Here is a 23,574-nt window from a genome sequence, read left to right as displayed (position 1 = left end):
TACCAGGTAGTGGGTGAGGGGTGTGTTGATTGGGGGTTGGCATGATTGTATGAAAAAGAGATGGTGGATTAGTGTGGTATATGATAAGGTGAGACAGACTGCTTTTAAGGAACTTACAGTCTAGGAGTAGAAGCAGAAAACAGGAAAATAAAAAATTACAGGACAGATTATCAGTTCAGTTCAGTTCAGTCACTCTTTGCGACCCCATAAATCGCAGCACACCAGGCCTCCCTGTCCATTGCCAACTCCCGGAGTTTACTCAAACTCATGTCCATCGAGTCGGTGATGCCATCCAACCATCTCATGCTCTGTCGTCCCCCTACTCCTCCTGCCCCCAATCCCTCCTAGCATCAGGGTCTTTGCACAGATTATACTCAGGGCTAAATCAAATTATAATCATGTAATGGATGATAGAGCACTCAGTTTTACCAGGGGGAATTAGGGGTTTCACAGGAGTGCATTTTGAGTAAGCTTTGAAGAATGAGTAGAATTTTGGTGGATGGCAGAGAGGGCATTTTAGGTTGAGGAAACATAATAAGCAAAGAAATTCTGTGTAAACCATTCAGTTTAGTTCAGTTCAGTCACTCAGTGGAACTCAGTCATGTCCTGCTCTTTGTGACCCCATGGACTGAAGCACACCAGACTTCCCTGTCCATCACCAACTCCCAGAGCTTGCTCAAACTCATGTCTGTCAAGTCAGTGATGCCATCCAACCATCTCATTCTCTGTCATCCCTTTCTCTTCCTGCCTTCAATCTTTCCCAGCATCAGGGTCTTTTCTGAAGAGTCAGTTTTTTGCTGACCCTCTAATGAGTCAGTTTTTCATCTCACTCTCTCCTCCCCTCTACCCCATGTCCATAAGTCTGTTCTCTATGTCTGCTTCTCCATTGCTGCCTTGCAAATAAATTTATTAGTACAATTTTCCTAGATTCCATATATATGCATTAATATATAATATTTATCTTTCTCTTTCTGACTTACTTCACTCTGTATAATAGACTCTAGGTTCATCCACCTCATTAGAATCGACTCAAATGCATTCCTTTTTATGGCTGAGTAACATTCCATTTCGGAGAAGGCAATGGCACCCCACTCCAGTACTCTTGCCTGGAAAATCCCATGGACAGAGGAGACTGGAAGGTTGCAGTCCATGGGGTCGCTGAGGGTTGGACACGACTGAGCGACTTCACTTTCACTTTTCACTTTCATGCATTGGAGAAGGAAATGGCAACCCACTCCAGTGTTCTTGCCTGGAGAATCCCAGGGACGGGGGAGCCTGTTGGGCTGCCGTCTATGGGGTCACACAGAGTCGGACACAACTGAAGCGACTTAGCAGCAGCAGCAACATTCCATTTATAAATATTTATTGAGCACCTTCTATGTGCTAAATACTGTTCTAGGAGCTGAGGATACTTACACACCTAGGCATAAAACTATGTTTATGGAGTTTACTTTCTAGTAGGGAGATACAGAAAATAAAATGATCTAAATCTATTTATCTGTGAAGTGCTATGAAGAAAAATAGAGTGGTAAGGGGCCTATGACGTTGCCAGCAAGTGAATGAGTGAGTGTGTGCTTACACTTACAGAGGGCCATCAGGAGAGGCCTCTCTGGTAAGGTGATGTTTGAAGACAGACCTGAAGAACTAAAGGAGTGAGCCCTATTGATATCAGCAGGCAGAGGGAACAGGAAGTAAATGAATGATAGGGTCTCTGAATGAATGTAGCAAGGGATGAAGCTGGAAAAATTGTTTGTGGCTAGATAGGTCTTGGAGGGCCCTGCATTTTATTCAGTAGCCAGTATGGAGTTACTTACAAAGTCTGGAGGAGAGGAGTGACCTAATAATAAACTTAGTACTTTCCTGTGTGCCAGGCACTATGTCAAGAAATTTGCATGTATTATACTATGTTTTAATTCTTAGAACAACCGTATGTGGGTGATATTATAATACTTCCACTTTATAGATGGAGAAACTGATGTTAGAAGGGTTAAGATACTGTTATGGTCTGAATCTTTGTGTTCCCCCACAAATGCATATGTTGAATTTCTAATGCCTGATGTGATGGTGTTAGGACATGGGGCCTTTGGGAGATGCTTAGGACATGAAGGTGGGGCCCTCACAAATAGGATTAGTGGTCTTTAAAAATGTGTCCCCACAGAGTTCCCTGGCCCCTTCTACCATGTGAAGGCACCTTGAGAAGGTGCTGGCAGTGAAAGAAGAGGGGTCTTACTAGACTGCAACCATGTTGCAGCTTGATCTTGGACTTGCCAGCCTCCAGAACTATGAAAAACAAGTTTCTGTTGTTCATAAACTTCCCAGTCTGTGGTATATTGCTGCCTGAATGCTCTGATAGGTCTGGTGGCATTAGAAGATGCTTGCAGTAAGCTGCTTTCTCTACCAGGCCACCCAAAATAAACATATGCACTCAGTAAAATCAGCATGCTTATTATACAAATACAGTTTAATGACAAGTCCCTTAATCGCCTCTTCAAACTAATTCCTCTACTAAACTTCCTCCTGTACTGAAATTCTGGAACCACCACTGGCTCCAGGTCATCAACTAGTGGAGCCAAAACCTAAACCTTAAATTCCAGTTTAGAGAATTGATTCTGCTTGCAACATGAATGATAGATTTGAAGCTGTAATTGACAAGATGGTTCAGCTGCAAAAACTTTTCATCTTTCATGAAAAGGAAGGATGACTCAGGCTGGAGCTGCAGGCCAAGAGGCTATGATACCTCATAGAATTTGCCCTGTGGGATTTCAGAATTGCTTGAGACTGAGGTGACTCCTTTTTTCCTTCTAATTTCTCACGTTTTGAATGGCAGTATCTATAACTGTTGCTTTGTGCCTGTCCCACCAGTGTATTTTGGGATAGAAAACTTGTTTTCTAGTATCACAGGTCTGCAGATAGAGAGGAATTTTACCCCAGGATAGATGGATCATACCAATGTCTCACACATACCTTGTTTGTATGAGGAGATGAGACTTTTGAGCTGATGATATTTTAGATGAACATTTGAACATGAGTTGATGTTAATGGATTGAAACTTAGATGCTGGCATGGGGTAAATGTATTTGCATGTGGGATAGATATGAGTTTGGGGAGGTCAGAGGGCAGGCTATGGTAGGCTGAAAAATGTCTACCAAAGATATCTAGGTTCTAACCCTCAGAACCTGAGCATGTTACCTCATATGGGATCTTGTGGATCCTTAAACTGAAGATCTTTAGATGGAGAGATCATCGTGGATTATCCAGCTGAGACCTAAATGTAGTCACAAGTGTCTTTATTATAAGTGAGAGGCAGGAGATTTGACACAGAAGAGGAGGTGATTTGATGATGGAACTAGACATTGGAATGGTGTATTTTGGTTGAAGAAGGAGCCACCAGCCAAGGAGTATAGGCTGCAGCTAGAGGTGGAAAACAGCAAGAAATAGACTCTGCTTCGCATAAAAAGAATCTTCCCCACCAACACCTTGATTTTCACTCAGCTAAACTGATTCCAATGGCAACCCACTCCAGTACTCTTGCCTGGAAAATCCCATGGATGGAGGAACCTGGTAGGCTGCAGTCCATGGGGTCGCTAAGAGTTGGGCATGACTGAGCGACTTCACTTTCACTTTTCACTTTCATGCATTGAAGAAGGAAATGGCAACCCACTCCAGTGTTCTTGCCTGGAGAATCCCAGGGATGGGGGAGCCTGGTGGGCTGCTGTCTATGGGGTCGCACAGAGTTGGACATGACTGAAGTGACTTAGCAGCAGCAAACTGATTCCAGACTTATGTGGATTTACTAGAATTTACTACAGGATAAGCTTGCATTGTTTTAAGCCACCAGATTTGTGGCAATTTGTTATAGCAGTCACAGGACGTGATCAATTGTTAAATTAATTTGAAGTATTATTAATGCTTTGCTAATCCTGTTTTGTTGTTCAGTTGCTAAGTCCTCTCCAACTCTACATGGGCTGGAGCCATGTAGAAGCCCCATGTGGCTCAGCTGTAAAGACCCGTCCTGCCAATGCAGGAGATGCAGGTTCGATCCCTGATCTGGGAAGATCCCCCGGAGAAGGAAATGGTAACCCACTCTAGTATTCTTGCCTGGGAGTTTCTATGGATAGAAGAGCATGGCGGGCTACAGTCCATGAGACTGTAAAGAATCAGACACAACTGAGCAATTAAACAACAACAACAAACCTACTGTTTATTATATTCAATCTGTCTGTCTCTGTATTTCTTTCAGTGTTGTGATTTTGTTTAAACAAGCCTTGCAAATTTTGTGATGGGTGTTTATAGAGAATGGAATTATTGTAAACACTTTTTTAAGAGGGAAGCTATTTTAAATTTATTTTGAAGGGTAAAACAAATGACATTTACTTATTTGGCTACACTGAGTTTTCACTGCAGCATGCAGACATGCAAACTCTTAGTTGTGGCATGTGGGATCTGGTTTTCTGACCAGGCATGGAACCTGGGCCCCCGGCATCAGGAGCATGGGGTTCTAGCCACTGGACCACCAGGGAAGTCCCAATAATTTTTCTATTGGAAATACTTTTTGTTCCTTTTTCCAGATTATCTCAGCTGGTAAAGAATCCACCTGCAGTGCGGGAGACATGGGTTTGATCCCTGGGTTGGGAAGATCTCCTGGAGAATGGAAAGGCTACCCACTCCAGTATTCTGGCCTGGAGAATTCCACGGACTGTATAGTTCATGGGTTCACAGAGTCAGACACGACTGAGCGACTTTCACTTTCCAGAGTAGATATTTTGAGAGACTGTAGTTCCTTTGGTGTCATATTTTGTATTTATTTGCTCTTTAAAAATTTTAGCGGAATTGAAGTTCTACTGGAGTAGGAAATGGCAACCCATTCCAGTATTCTTGCCTGGAAAATTCCATGGACAGAGAAGTCTGATGGCAATAGTCTATGGGATTGCAAAGAATCAGACATGACGGAGTGACTGAGCATGCACGCACGCACACACACGAATATAGTGAGTACCCCAAATCACTGTGTTAGTTAAGTGTTATCTTTCTTGAATTTCTCCAAGGAAAACTATAAGAAATCTCCTACACAGTCTTTATAAAGCTCTGGATTTATAAAATTACATTATAAACTGTTGAGCGAATTTTTTTGGTCTTTGCCTAATTTTTAAGCATTTTTACTGTCCTGTTCTTTCAGAAGCAAGGCTGGCACTGAAAAAATATATTGCAAAGGTCTCTGCAACTGTTACAGATTCAGAAAAGGGACCAGGGAAGCTTTATAAGGAAGACAAGGTACAACATTGTGCTTACATTTTGTTCTGAAGTCTTTTGAGATTTTTCCCCCTTGTATCTAACTGCTACACTAAAGCACTAGAGGTAGGTGGTGATCCTCACTGCTCTGTTCTCCTTCCCTTCCTTCCTTTTTTTTCCTTTCTTATTAAACTGCTGATAGAAGCAGCATTAATAGTACTGGCAGCATTCTTGTTCTTCTGTTGATTAGTGGGGTCCACTGATACTCATTTCATTAGTTTGCTTCAAAACTTACATATACATCATATATTTTGGTCTATATGTTCACGTATATACTTATATATACTGCCTATTTTTTCATGTATCAAAATTTGCATAATAGAAAAATACACAGGTGTAAAGATAGCTAATTGTAAAGCCAGCTTGCCACATTTGTCATATATTATGTACTACATGTGAACTAGTTGATTTCTTTTGATGTATACTAAAAAAAAAGGTATGCTAAAGATTAGAAATGTGTTTGGGTTTTAAATTATTTCTTGCATTTCTGGGAAGGACATTGTATGAATTTTCTGTGACTTTTAATTCTGATGAAAAAAATTAGCTACTGCTAAAAGTGCAAGACATCAGCAAGTCTGAGAACATGATAAGACACACGTTTCACTTGTTTGTAAAACATTTTACAAAATCTCTTATGAAACAAAGTATAGATAGAATTCTATTAGAAGAGCTAGTGTATCTATTAGATTTGCAAAACAATCTTCCTGGCACAAACAGTGCTTTGTCAAACTAGTTACTATAAAAGCCTTTTTAATTTCAGTTTTTAAATATTTGATTATTTGAGCTAGAAAATATTATGTACCTATACTAATGGTTAGAATAAAAGCAAAACATCTAAAGCAGACTTAATAATTTTCTTTTTACCCTATTGAGTCTTATTACCCTGTGATTCTAATAGCAATTTTGTGCTAATCTCAGTATACTTTTCCTCACTTATGTAAATATATGTATGCATACATATAGTTTTATTAATATAAGAGATTTTGCTTTTATAAAAATAGGATCATACTATACAAGTTATTCTTTAATTTTCTCTTTTCCTTTAAAGAATATGTTATGGACATTACAAATCCACTTCATTCTTTATACTTCTGCTATAATGTTGCTTATTTATTAATATGGACAGGACATGTAATAAATTTATTCATGTCTCCTCATTATTACAAATCATAGAATAATGAACATCTTAAATCAGATACCAGCAGTTTGCTGCTCATGTGCAAAGAGATGGTTTTGAAATGCAAATTGAGAGGTTTTCAGTGAGGTTTTGCTCATTTCTTACACTTCCTCCTCCTGTGAATCACCTAAGAAGGAATAAATATTGGCATTGTCTGTTGAGTTGCATGAAGTGCACACCATCCACCTACTTTTTCCAACTTTTGCAAACATTTATCACAGTTCAGTTCAGTTCAGTCGTGTCTGACTCTTTGTTCAGTTGTGTCCGACCCTGTTCAGTCATGTCCAACTCTTTGCGACCCCAAGGACTGCAGCACGCCAGGCTTCCCTGTCTATCACCAACTCCCGGAGTTTACTCAAACTCATGTCCATTGAGTTGGTGATGCCATACAACCATCTCATCCTCTGTTGTCCCCTTTTCCTCCCGCCTTCAATCTTTCCCAGCATCAGGGTCTTTTCAAATGAGTCAGTTCTTCGCATCAGGTGGCCAAAGTATTGGAGCTTCAGCTTCAACATCAGCCCTTCCAATGAACACCCAGGACTGATCTTGTTTAGGATGGACTGGTTGGATCTCCTTGCAGTCCAAGGGACTCTCAAGAGTCTTCTCCAACACCACAGTTCAAAAGCATCAATTCTTCCCTGCTCAAGCTTTCTTTTTAGTCCAACTCTCACATCCATACATGACTACTGGAAAAACCATAGCCTTGACTAGACGGACCTTTGTTGGCAAAGTAATATCTCTGCTTTTGAATATGCTGTCTAGGTTGGTCATAACTTTTCTTCCAAGGAGCAAGTGTCTTTTAATTTCTTGGCTGCAGTCACAATATGCAGTGATTTTGGAGCCCAAGAAAATAAAGTCTGTCACTGTTTCCATTGTTTCCCCATCTAATTGCCATGCAGAGCTCACTGAAAATAAAGAAATAGGGAGAGGATGTAGACTGGCCCAAGGCATCATGTCTCTAGATTAATGAGTTTCATTATACACACATTTCATTAGTGTTAGTACTGCACTATCAGATATAGTATCCCCTAGCTTCATGTGACTATAAATTAGAATTAATTAAAATTAAAAATTCAACTGCTCAGTCACACCAGCCACTTTTCTAATGCTCACTGGCTATATGCATCTAATGGTGACTGTATTAGACCGTGCAGATATTTCTGTGACCATTTCCATCATCACAGAAAGTTCTGTTGCACAGTGCTGATTTAGAGATACCATAGAGTTTCATTTTTAAATAAACAAGTGGAAAGTAAATTCCTTGTTTCTGTCTCTAGAATATCCTCCTCAATGCATGCCGTGTAAAAAATGAATGGTTGGAAACCCATTTGGAAGCTTCCATTAATGAGCTCTTTGAGCAGAAACAGCAATTGGAAGATATTGTGACTCCTATCTTCACGAAAATGGCTACACCACGTAAGTTTTGGATAAAAATGATTTGAAAGTTGCGTAAAAATTAGATTCAGTGTTGTTATTTCTGAGATAATCAGATTTCAACAATCTTCATGAAGTAGCCATTAACCTTATTATAAGCTCTAATCCATAACTCAGTTTCATTCAGTTCCAGTATTAATAATAGCTAAAAATAATGACTGAATTATTTCTATAATGTCTAGTACTAATCTTATTACCATCACTAATCATTTAATTTTATGTAATTTGCTATGGTTTTGACTAATGATTTTCAACCAGAAAGCATGTCTTTCAAGGAGACAGAGCAGCAGAATTTGAAAAAAAATTTTTTTTTCAGTGATGAAAGTCTATAGTTTGAAAAGCCTGTTGTGGGAATACTGTCCTGTCATTGGAGAAGGTACACTATCAGAATCTTGGTGGCACGTGTACCTAAGATTTTAAAGCTATCAGCTTTACTGAGATAGAATTCTCATACCATGAAATTCACCATTTAAAAATGTCCAATTCAGTGGTTTTTGGTATATTTTTGGTTATATAAGCATCACCACTGTCTAATTTTACTGCATAATTTCTCCATTTTACTATCCCAAAAGAAACACCATACCCGTTAGTAGTCAATACCCATTCCTTGTTTCCACAAGTCCCTGGCAACCACTAATTTACTTTTTATCTCTATGGATTGCCTGTTCTGAACATTTCATAGAATCATACAGTCTATCACCTTTTGTGTCTGGCTTCTTTCACTTTGCATAATGTTTTTAAGGTTCATCATGTTGTAATATATGTCAGTATTCCCTTTTATTGTTAAATCATAGTCCATTGTGTGGATTCAAATTTATTCATTAATAGACATTTGAGTTTCTGTTCATTTGACTGTTATAAATAATGCTGCTGTGAACTTTGTGTACAAATTTTTATGTGGCTGCATGTTTTCATTTCTCTGGGTCTGTATTTAGAGGGGGAATTGCTGGGTCACATGGTACCTCTATTTCTGACCTTTGGAGGAATTACCAAACTGTTTCCAAATTTCTGTTTTCATAAGCAATATATATAAGGATTCCAATTTTCTCCACATTGTTATCAACATTTGTTATTACCTTAAAAAATATTTTTTAGCTCTTCTAGTGGGTATGAAGTATCTTAATGTAGTTCCCATTTGCATTTCCTTAATTACTGATAATGTTAAACATTCTTTCATGTGCTTACTGGCCATTTGCATATTTTCTTTGGAGAAATGTCTTTTTGAATCTTTTGCCTTTTAAGTTGAGTTGTCTCCTTGTTTTTTAATTGAACTATATACTTGATTTATAATATATTAGTTTTAGGTGTATAACATAGTAATTCAGTATGTTAGTAGAATTTAAAGTTACTGCAAAGTAATGACTGTACTTCCCTCTGTTGTTCAGTATATCCCTGTTGCTTGTTTATTTTATGTGTAGTAGTTTATATCTCTTACTATTCTACTCCTCTTTTACCCCTCCTGTCTTTCCCCTCCTACTGGTAACCACTAGTTTTTTCTGTATATCTGTGAGTCTATTAGTTTTATTACATTCATTGTTTTTTGCAAAAAATTTTTAGATTCCACATGTAAGTAATTGTATATAGTATTTGACAAGACTTTCTGAGATATAGTCTATCAGAGATATTGACTTTTAATTTTCTTTTTTTTTGAAGTTATTTTTGGCTGGTTTTGGTATCAGGATAATGATAGCCTCATAGAATGAATTTGGGAGTATTCCCTCATCTTCAATTTTTGGAATAGTTTGAGAAGGAAAGGAATTAACTCTTTTTTGTATGTTGGGTAAAATTTTAATGAAGTCATTCAGTCCTGTCTTTTGCTTTCTAGACGTTTTGAAAATTACAAATTCAATTGCATGACTGCTGATTGATCTGTTCAAATTGTTTCTTTTTGATTTAGTGTTTGAAAATTTATGTTTCTAGAAATTTGACCATTTATTCTAGGCTGTTTAGTTTGTTGGCATGTAACTGTTCATAATATTCTCTTATGACTTTTTTATATCTCTGTGGTATCAGTTATTTCTCCTCTTTCATTTCTTATTTTGTTTATTTGGGTTCTCTTTTTTTCTTGATTTGTCTGGCTAAAGGTTTATCAATTTTATTTATTTAAAAAACTACTAATTTCATTGATCTTTTCTACAGTTTTTTGGTCTCTATTGTATTTATTTCTTCTCTGATTTTTTTTCCTTCCTTCTGCTGACTTTGGACCTTATTTGTTTTTCTTTTTCTAATTCCTTTATATGAAATTAAAGGAAGGTTAGGTAAGTTAGGTTGTTTATTTGAGATATTTTTTGTTTCTTGACGTATTCCTGTATTGCTATAAACTTTCCTCTTAGAACTTCCTTTTCTACATCCTGTAGATTTTGGAAAATCTTTTGTGTTTACATTTTCATTTGTTTTGAGGTATTCTCTGTTTTTCTCTTTAACTGACTCATTGGCTCATTGGTTTTTTTAGCAGCATGTTGTTTAGTCTCCGCATGTTTGTATTTTTCTTCTTATTTTTGAATTGTAAAACTTCTTTGTATATGTTGGGTATAAGGCTCTTATCAGATATATAACTTGCAAATGTTTTCTCCCATTATGTGAATTATCTTTTCATTTCCATAATTGTGTTCTTTGAAGCACAAAAGGCTTTAAGTTTGATGAAATCTAATTTATCTATCTTTCCTTTTGTTGATTGTGCTTTCAGTGTCGTATCGGAGAAACATTGCCTTGTCTAAGGTCTCCAAGATTTATTTTTATGTTTTTTTTTTTTGGAAGACTTTCACAGTTTTTTGACCCTTATGTCTAAATATGTCTATGATTCATTTTAAGTTACTATTTGTTTATGGTGTCAGGTAGGAATCCAACTTCATTCTTTTGAATGTGAATACCCAATACTTAAGATATTTATGTTTATCAAAAGGAACTGTGGTTTTTCAAAGGTGAAGGTACTGAATGTATCCTCAGTAGTATGATAGACTGTCCCTTGCCACCTGTATCTGATATTGAATGAGCATACCCACTGCACTATCTTAGGTCCCTGAAGGGAAATAGATACCTTTGCATTGTTCTTGTCTTTCAGGAGTCCATCACCCAGTTTGTGAGTAAACAAGTATTCTTGAACGGATAAGCTAAATGCTGTGTAACTCAGGGAGGCCTAAACATAAAGAGAAAGCATCATGAAGAAAGAGGAATTTCCTGGAAAGATAGGTAGCCAGGGTGGAGTATATAGGAAATTATGAAATGAAAGTACAATATGATGATGAAAAATTGAAATATGGAAATAGGGAAGTGGTCAGTATCCATCTGGCTGATTGTAGTTGAGTCTGAATTGGGGAAGAATAGAAAATAAGGTTGAAAATTAGCTTTCATTAAAAGTACTGGATTATAAGCTTAGATGTTTGGGCTTTACTTTCAGGGCCATGGGTTGCCATTAAGGGCTTTGTTTGGAGTAGGAAAAATGAGGGATTAAGTAGTGGAAAATAATCTGGCTTTCCTTGCAAAATGGTTTGGAGGGAGAAGAGACCAGAGGGAGTGAGACCAGTGTAGTCCAGGAAGGAGATGGTCAAGATGCTTATATAGTCAATTCCCACCTTTCCCTGAGCTATCACTATTGTTAGTCTGGCCCAACAATCATTTCTCTTTCTCTTATCACCTCTGGGAAAGAATTGCAGATGCTTCAATCAGGACATGGAGCTCACCTTTTCCCACAGATACATAAGAAATACACCTACATGTGGAACAGTTATCACAGAATAACTATTGAACACTATTGAACAGAAAATCTCAGATACCTAGAAGTGCAGGGAAGATCTCCATGTAACTGGGTAGGATAAAAGGAAAAGAAGGAAGGAAGCAGGACAGGATCTCTGCCCCTGGAAGAGAGCTGCAAAAGAGGAAAGGTTCCCATGCCCTAGGAAGTCGTCACACTGGTGGTGAGATCACCCAGGACGGAAAGGGAGCTTCAGAGGCTTGGAGAAGAACACAGCGGTCAGTTTGTAGCAGGCAGAACAAACAGAAACCAACACAGAGGGCCTGTACCACCTTGCTGCAGTCCCCAGCCAGAGATACACATCTGCTGGTGTGTGCATAAGCTGTGTGCTGAAACTCATGCTTCAGAGGACAGACTTGGGGAAAGAACTGGTGTTAGCCTTGCAAAGACAACCTGAAGGGGCTAGAGTGTTGTATGGACCCAAACCAGAGGTGTGTGTGGGAGAAGCCCAGCCTGCCATGGAAGTGAAATGCCATTGTTAAGAGGTGCACAAAAGGAAGGACAGATCCCATCATATCAACCTCACTTTTGACAGTCTCATGGCTGGCCTGCACCACCCTTGAAATCCCATTGTTAATGCAAGAGTGAAGGAGGTGGTGGGGTCTGCCATAGGTGCTTCTTTCTCAGAGCTGCCTGTGTGAACTCTGGGGGTATGCAAGGATGCCCACACTCAGAGGCAGAGTTGAAAGCAGAGCCCTCTCCCCAATGGCTATATGATCCACAACACTGTTGCTAGCTTTGTAACTCAGTGCCTCTGGGACATGCAAGTGGATAGTGGGTGCTCCTGTGGCTGGGATAGGTCTGGCCTTAGCAGCTGTGGGCTTTGTGTGTGCATGCACATGAAGGTGGGGCTGGGGTCTGGGCTGCTTCCATATCTCCCAGTTGTGCAACTACTGTGGTCCTGGTACTTGACTTCAGTGGATTGGTGCCTGTGTATCTGCATTAGTGGCTTTGTGAACATAGTGTGTGAGGGACACAGGGCTGATTGTCTGTATTCCCACAGTGGAGGTGGGGCCCAGGGTAGTGTACACAATAGTGTACTTTGTGAGCCCCCACAATGGGTGACAGGCGATACCATAGAGTGTGCTCCCTGGTGAACAGCTCTAATGGAAGAATGCTCAGTTGCTCCTCTTGCAGTAGGAGCACTTCAATCCTGCCTGCTACACAGTGAAGCTTAGAAATGGATCTGGGGGCTTCTTTTCTAACAACTAGGGAGCAAACCCTGACTCTAACAGCGCTGTGACAACTACAGAGCAAAGAAGAGGCCCCATTCAGCATCCAGTGCAGGCTGTGATCACCACATCATCAGTCATACCTTCTATCAATGGGATAATGGCCAGCACACACTGAGGAAAGATGCTGCAGGCATCCATACTAAAAAACAGCCCTTGTACCAAAAATATTAAACAGACACAAGCCATGTAGGGACACTTTTACATAAAAATAGCCCTTCAAGACCACAGTAGATAATTGTTTCTCCTAAACTCATAGAGTAAGAGAAATACAAGTAAAATGAAGACTCAGAGGAACCATTCCCACTTTTAATCTTTGATTGAAAGATCAAGAGAATTCCCCTGAAAGAACAATGAAACAGACCTCTTCAGCTTGATAGACACCAAGTTAGAAAAGGAAATAATGAGAATGCTGAATGAATTAAACAGGGCTTTCATTAGAAATGCAGATTACTGTAAAAAAAGAACTGGAAACTATAAAGAGGAACCAACAAAAATTAGAAAATTCATTTGCTGAGATAAAAACTGAATGTAAGGCAATAGGTAGCAGATTGATAATGGAGAAGAATGAATAAGTGATCTGCAAGTTAAAATAATGGAAATCTCCCAGTCAGAAATCTCCCAGTTTGATTCCTGGGTTGGGAATATCCGCTGGAGAAGGGATATGCTACCCACTCCAGTATTCTTGGGCTTCCCTTGTGGCTCAGCTCGTAAGGAATCCACCTGCAATGCAGGAGACCTAGGTTCGATTCATGAGTTGGGAAGATTCCCTGGAGAAGGGAAAGGAGACCTAGAATTCCATGAACTGTATAGTCCATGGGGTCACAAAGAGTCACACATGACTGAGCGACTTAAATACTTTCACCCAGTCAGAAGAGCAGACAGAAAGAAAAATTAAAAAAAAAAAAGAAAGCAATATAAAAAGACCTTTATATTATTTTGTTGTTGTTCAGTCACTAAGTTGTGTCCGACTCTTTGTTACCCTGTAGACTGCAGCACGCCAGGCTTCCCTGTCCTTTACTATCTCCCAGAGTTTGCTCAGATTCCTGTCCATTGAGTCAGTGATAAAGTGTGCCAACCTACACATAATAGGGGTCCCAGAAGCAGAAAAAAAAGGGAATGAAAATGTATTTTTAAAAGTTATGGCTGAAAACTTCGCAAATCTAAAGAAAGAAACAGATATCCAGGTACAGGAAGCACAGAGGGTACCAAAGAAGATGAATTCAAACAGACCTACACCAAAACATAATTAAAATGGCAAAAGTTAAAAATAAAGAGAGGGTTCTAAAGGCAGTAAGAGAAAAGTGGTGGTTTAGTCACTAAGTCATGTCCAACTCTTGAGTTAATTACAAGGGAACCTCCATAAAGCTATTAGCTGATTTCTCTACAGAAATGCTGCAGGCCAGAAGGGAGTGGCAGGATATACTGAAAGTCCTGAAAGGAAAAATTTGCAATCTAGGATACTCTACCCAGCAAGATTATCATTTAAAATAGAAGGAGAGATCAAGAGTTTCTCAGACAAGTAAAAGGTAAAACAATAGCGCAATACCAAACCTGTTCTGAAGGAAATATTGAAAGATTGTCTCTAAACAGAAAAGAAGCAAGAATCTATAGGAAAGAGCAAATCACAGGTGGAAGTAAATTAAATGAGTCAGTAACAGATTTTTTTTTTCCCATGAGTTTCATGGTTTTATTAACACAAACACAATGTGTACATGAGCTGTCTATTCATTTTATTTGCTGCATAGCCTGATGTCGGGATTGCTGACTCTAATAACCAGCTGGACTGCTCTTTCCACAATGGCTTTTCAGGCTTTTCAGTTCTTGGAGGAGATGTGAGCAATCTCAGCATAGTAAGATTTGTTGCACATCAGCAGCACTTCAAACTCTTCGATGTTGTGACTAGGAGCTTCCAGAGTCCCCTAGGCATCATGTGCTCTGGTTTCTTGTTGCTCCTGTAACCAGTATTAGGCATCAAGATGTGGCCCTTGTATCTCCCATACACCCTGTTGTCAGTGTTTCTGGGTTTCTGCCAGTTCCAGTTAATTTTTACATATTTATTTGGCTGGTGTCAGATGGCTGGTGTCAGATGAACTTCTTGGCCTCTTTTTTAAGATCTTGGACTTCACAAGGGGTCTGGGGTTAGCCATGATGCCAAGTAGGAGATGGCTGCCACTTCTGTATGCAGAGCTGAGGAAGAGAGCAGTACACAGATTTTTAAAAATGAAATAATTTTTTTTCTATGAAAGTAATAACCACAATAAACAGCAAAAGGATAAACATGAAGATGTAAAATAGAACATCAAAATCATAAAATGTGGGGGAGGAAAGTAAGAAAATGATACTTTTTTTAGAATGTATTTGAACCTGTTTGACTGCCAGTCTAAAGCAAGTGGACTTCCCTGGTGGCTCAGCGGGTGAAGCATCTGTCTGCAATGCAGAAGACCTGGGTTCGATCCCTGGGACGGGAAGATCCCCTGGCAATCCACACAAGTACTCTTGCCTGGAAAATCCCACGGATGGAGGAGCCTGGTAGGCTACAGTCAATGGGGTCACAAAGAGTCGAACACGACTGAGTGATGTCACTTTCACTAAAGCAAGTAGATATAGGAAGGGGTTAACATACTGAAAACCAGGGTAACCACAAATCAAAAACATACAATAGATTCACAAAAACCAAAAAGAAGAGAGCACAAGAATAATACAGAAGAAATCAAGACACAAAAGGAAAAGTTAAAAGAGAAAGAACAAATACAAAGTCACCAGAAAACAAAGTTTAAAGTGGCAGTAAACATATATATATCAATAATTACCTCAAATGTCAATGGACTAATTCTCCAATCCGAACACATCAGTGGTAGATTGAATAAAAAAATAAGAGCCTACAATATGTTGCATTGAGGAAGTGGGGAAAACCACTAGGCCATTCAGGTATGACCTAAATCAAATCCCTTGTGATTATACAGTGGAAGTGAGAAATAGATCTAAGGGACTAGATCTGATAGACAGAGTGCCTGATGAACTATGGATGGAGGTTCATGACATTGTACAGGAGACAGGAATCAAGACCGTCCCCAAGAAAAAGAAATGCAAAAAGGCAAAATGGCTGTCTGAGGAGGCCTTACAAATAGCTGTGAAAAGAAGAGAAGCAAAAAGCAAAGGAGAAAGGGAAAGATGTAAGCATCTGAATGCAGAGTTCCAAAGAAAGCCTTCCTCAGCAATCAATGCAAAGAAATAGAGGAAAACAATAGAATGGGAAAGACTAGAGATCTCTTCAAGAAAAATAGAGATACCAAGGGAACATTTCATGCAAAGATGGGCTTGATAAAGGACAGAAATGGTATGGACCTAACAGAAGCAGAATATATTAAGAAGAGGTGGCAAGAATACACAGAAGAACTATACAAAAAAGAGCTTCATGACCCAGATAATCACGATGGTGTGATCAGTCACCTAGAGCCAGTCATCCAGGAATGTGACGTCAAGTGGGCCCTAGGAAGCATCACTATGAACAAAACTAGTGGAGGTGATGGAATTCCAGTTGAGCTCTTTCAAATCCTAAAAGATGATGCTGTGAAAGTGCTGCACTCAATATGCCAGCAAATTTGGAAAACTCAGCAGTGGCCACAGGACTGGAAAAGGTCAGTTTTCTTTCCAAACCCAAAGAAAGGCAATGTCAAAGAATGCTGAAAGTACCACACAATTGCACTCCTCTCACACGCTAGCAAAATAATGGTCAAAATTCTCCAAGCCAGGCTTCAGCAATATGTGAACCATGAACTTCCAGATGTTCAAGCTGGTTTTAGAAAAGACGGAGGAACCAGAGATCAAATTGCCAACATCTGCTGGATCATGGAAAAAGCAAGAGAGTTCCAGAAAAACAACTACTTCTGCTTTATTGACTATGCCAAAGCCTTTGACTGTGTGGATCACAATAAACTATGGAAAATTCTTCAAGAGATGGGAATACCAGACCACGTGACCTGCCTCTTGAGAAACCTGTATGCAGGTCAGGAAGCAAGAGTTAGAACTGGACATGGAACAACAGACTGGTTCCAAATAAGAAAAGGAGAACGTCAAGGCTGTATATTGTCACCCTGCTTATTTACCTTATATGCAGAGTACATCATGAGAAACGCTGAACTGGAAGAAATACAAGCTGGAATCAAGATTGCCGGGAGAAATATCAATAACCTCAGATATGCAGATGACACTGCCCTTATGGCAGAAAGTGAAGAACTAAAGAGCCTCTTGATGAAAGTGAAAGAGGAGAGTGAAAAAGTTGGCTTAAAGCTCAACATTCAGAAAATGAAGATCATGGCATCCGGTCCCATCACTTCATGGCAAATAGATGGGGAAACAGTGGAAACAGTGTCAGACTTTATTTTTTTGGGCTCCAAAATCCCTGCAGATGGTTTCTGCAGCCATGAAATTAAAAGACGCTTACTCCTTGGAAGGAAAGTTATGACCAACCTAAATAGCATATTCAAAAGCAGAGCCATTACTTTGTCAACAAAGGTCTGTCTAGTCAAGGCTATGGTTTTTCTAGTAGTCGTGTATGGATGTGAGAGTTGGACTGTGAAGAAAGCTGAGCACCGAAGAATTGATGCTTTTGAACTGTGGTGTTGGAGAAGGCTCTTGAGAGTCCCTTGGACTGCAAGGAGATCCAACCAGTCCATCCTAAAGGAGATCAGTCATGGATGTTCATTGGAAGGACTAATGTTGAAGCTAAAACCGAATACTTTGGTCACCTGATGCAAGGAGCTGACTCATTTGTAAAGACCCTGATGCTGGGAAAGATTGAGGGCAGAAGGAGAAGGGGATGATAGAGGATGAGATGGTTGGATGGCACCAGCAACTCAATGGATGTGAATTTGGGTGTACTCTGGGAGTTGGTGATGGACAGGGAGGCCTGGTGTGCAGTGTTTCTTGGGGTCGCAAAGAGTCAGACACGACTGAGTGGCTAAACTAAACTGAAATGACTATGTTGCATATGAGAGACCCAGTGTAGGGCAGAGGACACACATAGATTGAGAGTGAAGGTATGGAAAAAGATATTTCATGCAAATGGAAATGACAAGGAAGTGGTTGTAGCAATGCTCATATCTGACAAAATAGACTTTAAAGATCATAAAGAAAGATAAAAATCAAGATACTATATAATGATAAAAGGAACAATACAAGAAGAGGCTATATCTACCTGATATAGAAACACCCAAGTACATAAAATAAATACTAATAGTTGTAAAGGGTGAGATTGATAGCAATACATCAATAGTAGGAGACTTTAACACCTCACTCACACCAATGAATAGATGTTTCAGGAAGAAAATCAGTAAGGCAACCGAGATTCTAAATGATACAGTTCAACATGCTGTGCATGCATGTGTGCTGTCAATTCAGTCGTGTCTGACTCTTTGCAACTCTATGGACTGTAGCTCGCCAGGCTCCTCTGTCCATGGGATTCTCCAGGCAAGAATACTGGAGTGGGTTGTCCTTCTAGAGTATCTTCCTGATCCGGGGATCAAACTGGTGTCTCCTGCATTTCAGGTAGAATCTTTACTGCTGAGCCACTGGGGAGGCCAAAATCTAACAGACAATTGATTTTGTTCAGGATATTATATCCAAAAACAAACAAACAAAAAACCAGAATGCACATTCTTTTCAAGTGCACATGGAGTATACTCTAGGATTGACCACATACTAGGGCACAAGACAAGCCTGAATACATTTAAGAGTATACAAGTTATTTCAAGCATCTTTTCTGACCACAATTTCATTAACTAGAAATCAACCATAGAAAAAGAAAAGAAAAAAATCAGTTATATGGAGACTAAGTAACATGCTACTAAACAATGAATGGGTCAACAATGAAATCAAATAGAAAATTAAAAAAACTACCTTGAGACAAATGACTGTGAGAACACCACCATACAAAATCTGTGGGATGCAGCATGAGCAGTTCTTAGAGGGAAGTTCATAGTGATACAGGCCTTCTTCAAGAAACAAAAAAAATCTGAAATAAATAAACTAACCTACCACTTAAAACAGTTAGAAAAAGAAGAACAAGCAAAACCTAAAGTCAGCAGAAGGAAGGAAATAAAAAAGATCAGAGAGGAAATAAGATAGAAATTTACAAAGCAATAGAAAATCAATAAAGTCAAGAGTGATTCTTTGAAAAAGTAAACAAAATTGACAGTGCTCAAGAAGAAAAGAGAGATGATCTTAAAAAAAAAAAAACAAAACAAAATCAGAAATGAAAGAGGAGAAATCACAACTGATACTGCAGAAACACAAAAACCCATGAAAGAATACTATAAACAATTATATGCCAACAAATGGGACAACTTAGAAAAAAAGACATTTCTAGAAACATATAGCCTACCAAAACTGAATCAAGAAGATAAAGGTAATTTTAACAGACCAATCTCTAAAGTGAAATACAATTTGTAATAAAAAGCTCTCTACAAACAAAAGTTAGGACTGGATGGCTTCACAGGAAAATTCTATGAAACATACAAATAAGAACTTACATGAATCCTTCTCAAACTCTTCCAAAAGAGTGAAGAGAAAGGAACACTCCCAAAGACATTTTATGAAGCTGCTCTTACCCAGATACCAAAAGCGGACAAAGATAGCACCAAAAAAGAAAATTATAGGCCAATGTTTTTGACTAATTAGATGCAAATATTCTCAACTGAATACTAGCAAACTGAATCCAGCAACACATAAAAAAGATCATACACCAGGAAAAGCAAACAACCCAATCAACATATAGGCAGAAGACCTAAATAAACATTTCTCCAATGAAGACATTTGGATGGCTAATAGATACATGAAAAGATGTGTATCATCACTGATTATTAGAGAAATGCAAATCAAAACTATGAGGTACCGCCTCACAATGGTTAGAGTGGCCATCATAAGAGGTCTACAAAGAAAGAAATGCCAGAGAGGGAGCAGAGAAAAGGAAATCCTCCTGTACTGTTGTAGGAATGTAAATTGGTGCAGCCACTATGGAAAACAGCATGTAGGTTCCTCAAAAAACTAAAAATAGAGTTGTCATATGATCCAGCAGTTTCACTTTTGGGCATACATACAGAAAAAATTATAATTCAAGAAGATACTTGCACCTCTATTTTCATAGCAGTGTATTTACAATAGCCAAGATATGAAAACAACCTAAATGTTTATTGACAGATGAATGGATAAAGATGTGGTGTATATATACACACACACAATGGGATGCTACTCAGCCATGAGAAGAAATGAAATAATGCCATTTATAGCAGCATGGATGGACCAAGAGATTATCGTACTAAGTGAAGTAAGAAAGAGAAAGAGAAACACCATGATGATACCACTTATATGTGGGATCTAAAATATGACACAGATGGACTTATCTACAGAACAGAAACAGACTCACAGACATAGAGAACAGACTTGTGTTTGTCAAGGCAGGGGAGGGGGTTTGGGAAGGGATGAATTGAGAGTTTGGAATTAGATGTCAACTATTATACGTAGTATGGATAAACAACAAGGTCCTATTATATAGCAGAGGGAACTATAGTCCGTAAGAAACCATAATGGGAAAGAATATGAAAAAGTTGTTTATACACACACACACACTGAACCGCTTTGCTCTATAGCAGAATTAACACAACATTGTAAATATACTATATTTGAATTTTAAATATTGCCTCTTTACCCAAGTCCTCTGTATCCCCTCCGAGCACCTCAGTATCTTACACCTTCATATTAGATCTTGATGGAACCTCTGAAATGACCCCTTTGTTTTACAATGAAGAAAGTGCAGACATGTGAGGTTAAGCAGTTTACTCAAATGGCTCAATTAGGAACAGTAATACTGTTTATATGAGAAGTGTGACCTCACAGCTTTAAATATTGGGGGAAAAGGAAAAGGTTGGGGGAGAATTGACCTACCAACATCAGGGTTTCATTAATGACTGCGTCAGGCTTGGATATACTGATTTATTTCATGCCTAGTGTTTTAAAAGCTGGCTTCATTTTTGTTTTCTGTAGCATGCTAATTAAATGTAATTTTAAAATCTTCTTCCTTTCAGGTCAAGTGAAAAGTGCCAAATCTGTATAGTAAGCCACGGTCAGAAAAGAAGTCAAGATCATACCTTCTGTTGAGTATGTGTTTTAATAACAGGCCACATCATCTTCTATGTCTATAAAGGCAAACCTACCTGTGCTCACTGAAGTTAAGAAAATAGATGTGGGATTTTAAAAAATGTTTAAATATGAAAATAAATCATGCTTGTTTTGTTTTATCCCATTCAGCATGCTTATGTCCAGACTTTCTGGCCTTGCCTCTGCCCTTGCAAGTCAGTCTAATGTGAGTTCCAGAGAACACTTGAGTATGAGTCACTCACAAAGACCAGATGGGAATTATAAAAGCTGCTTAGAGAATCTGACAGTTTTCTGTGTAATTGAGGCAGGGAGTTTCTCTTTAATTGAGGGATTTTTTTTTTAAAGACACATTGACCCTTTCCAGAGGAAATATGTGTTCTCCCTTCCTCAAAAGGAAAGCTATGGGATGACATTCTGGAGCCAGGATGTATTAAGGATGGTTCAGATGAGAGTCCTCTGCTTATACAAATATTACTTTCTTACCTCCATTATAAAATTCACCTTTAAGGTGGGATGTGGTCTCCTTGTGGGCTTCCCAGGTGGTACTAGCGGTAAAGAACCCGCTTGCCAATGCAGGAGATGGTAAGAGGTGTGGGTTCGACCCCTGGGTCAGGAAGATCTCCTGGAGGAGGACATAGCTACCCACTCTTGCCTGGGGAATCCCATGGACAGGCAACAGTTCACAGGGTCCCATAGAGTCAGACACAACTGAAGTGACTAAGCACGCATGCATACACGTGGTCTCTTAGTAAATCTTCTTGTTTCTTTAACCTCCTCTGTCTTTAAATTGATAAACAGAGATCTGTTTAGTTTTATATTTAGATTTCGCCTAATCTGTAGGTTTGGCAATCAGTTCAGTTCAGTTCAGTTCAGTTGCTCAGTCGTGCCCGACCCTTTGTGACCCCATGGACTGCAGCATGCCAGGCTTCCCTGTGCATCACCAACTCCCAGAGCTTGCTCAGACTCATGTCCATTGAGTCGGTGATGCCGTCCAACCATCTCATCCTCTGTTGTCCCCTAACTGTATTACATGTCATTTTCCTTCTGTTTTATATTACTTAGGTTTTAAATATAATTGTTGGTTTCATATTAGTGATTTGAAATGTCATTTTTCTAGTTTGTCTAAGAGCCCCTGAACCTTCTGCTACTCTGTGTCTTTCTGGAAAAGTTCTATAGGAAGAAAATTATTCTCTTCTTTGTCTCATCCTAAAAGCTATTTTTTCATTGTTGAAGGGAAGGAAAAGAAATGAGCAGTTCAGTAATTCCTTGTCAATTAACATTTTCTCAGGCACAATTTTGAGATAACGCTGTATCACAAATGTAAAAGTTTTGAGATTTTTTTTTAATGTATGAGCTATTCAGGTTTAGTTGCCTTGAGCAGAAGAGCATTGCCTCTCAGCCCCCTGATTGATAGATCTAGTGGGTATTTATGGAGTAGTGCAAAAAAGGAGACCAGTGTTTGTTCCATTCTCTTAATATCAGATTGTGAGAAGTCTATTCCCTTTAAGCACAGCGATAATTTGGGCAAAGGTCAGATGCCATTTTTGTCCTTTCTGCTCTGATTCTACATTTTCTGAGCCTTGATCGTGAATATGACACCACTTTCTAGGCATGTAGTTCTAGTGACAAGGAAAGGATTTCTGAATCTCACTTCAAAAATTCCTAGATAAGACCGAGTAGAAAATAAACTCTCTCCTTTATCTTTATATCTTGTTCTTGAAATTCACATTGGCACCTTTATGTCATTATGGTTCCTTTACTTTCTTATAGACTACTTTTCTCTTTTCAGCAGCTGCTATGAATATGTTTGTGTCTCCCCTCCAGATTACTATTTTGAAACTTGATGCCCTCTGTGAGAGTATTAGGAGGTGAAGCCTTGGCAGGTGATAAGGTCAGTGAGGCTGCTGATCAGGCCCTTTATATAAGAGTCCCTAGATGGCTCCCTTGCTCCTTGCACCATGTGAGGTTACAGCAGGAAGATATCCATCTAGAAGGCAGACTCAAGAGAGTCTGCTGGTGTCATGAACTTGGCCTTCCCAGCCTCCAGAAATATGAGAAGTAAATGTTTGTTGTTTATAAGTTACAACAAACCGTATGATGGGTTTGTTACAGCAGCCTGAATGGGCTGAGACACCAGCTCCTCTTCTTCATCCTGCTTCAAGATAGGGGAACTTTTCGAAAGACAATGCTATGTTTCAATTTTACTTGTCAATTGTACCTCAATAGAGCTGAAAAAAGTCAATCCCAACCCTTGGGAAAGCAATCTGTAATTCTCTACTCCGTGATCTCTATCCTTAATGTTAGTAAGAACTAATCCCTTTGGGCACCCATAACATTAATAGCTCTGTACTATATTCTATGTAATTGTTCACATATGAACTATAAGCTTTTTTTTTAAAGCATATTTAATTGTTTATTTGGCTGTATCAGGTTTTAGTTGCAGCATGCGGAATCTTTTGTTGTGGTACATGGACTCTCTAGTTGTGCTTAGACTCAATAGTTATGGCACTCAAGCTTAGTTGCTCTGAGGCCTG

The 23,574-nt window shown here is 39.0% G+C and overlaps 1 protein-coding gene and 1 pseudogene across 1 annotated transcript in view; one reads left to right on the top strand and one right to left on the bottom strand.

Moving 5' to 3' along the window:
- ANKRD45 (ankyrin repeat domain 45) overlaps nucleotides 1-21,079 on the top strand; it is a 40,546-nt gene extending 19,467 nt beyond the window's left edge. Inside the window, exons 3-5 of the mRNA XM_068986629.1 lie at nucleotides 5,177-5,271; nucleotides 7,744-7,882; nucleotides 20,968-21,079. Coding sequence (XP_068842730.1) covers nucleotides 5,177-5,271; nucleotides 7,744-7,882; nucleotides 20,968-20,996 — 263 coding nt within the window. The 3' untranslated portion in view covers nucleotides 20,997-21,079. The remainder of the gene's footprint in view (nucleotides 1-5,176; nucleotides 5,272-7,743; nucleotides 7,883-20,967) is intronic.
- LOC138090811 (putative large ribosomal subunit protein eL32') lies at nucleotides 14,608-15,033 on the bottom strand (annotated as a pseudogene).
- Nucleotides 21,080-23,574: the final 2,495 nt, after the last annotated feature.

Source organism: Capricornis sumatraensis, chromosome 14 (assembly GCF_032405125.1).
Source record: "Capricornis sumatraensis isolate serow.1 chromosome 14, serow.2, whole genome shotgun sequence".
Classification (NCBI taxonomy): domain Eukaryota; kingdom Metazoa; phylum Chordata; class Mammalia; order Artiodactyla; family Bovidae; genus Capricornis; species Capricornis sumatraensis.
This window is presented reverse-complemented; position numbering and strand designations above follow the sequence as displayed.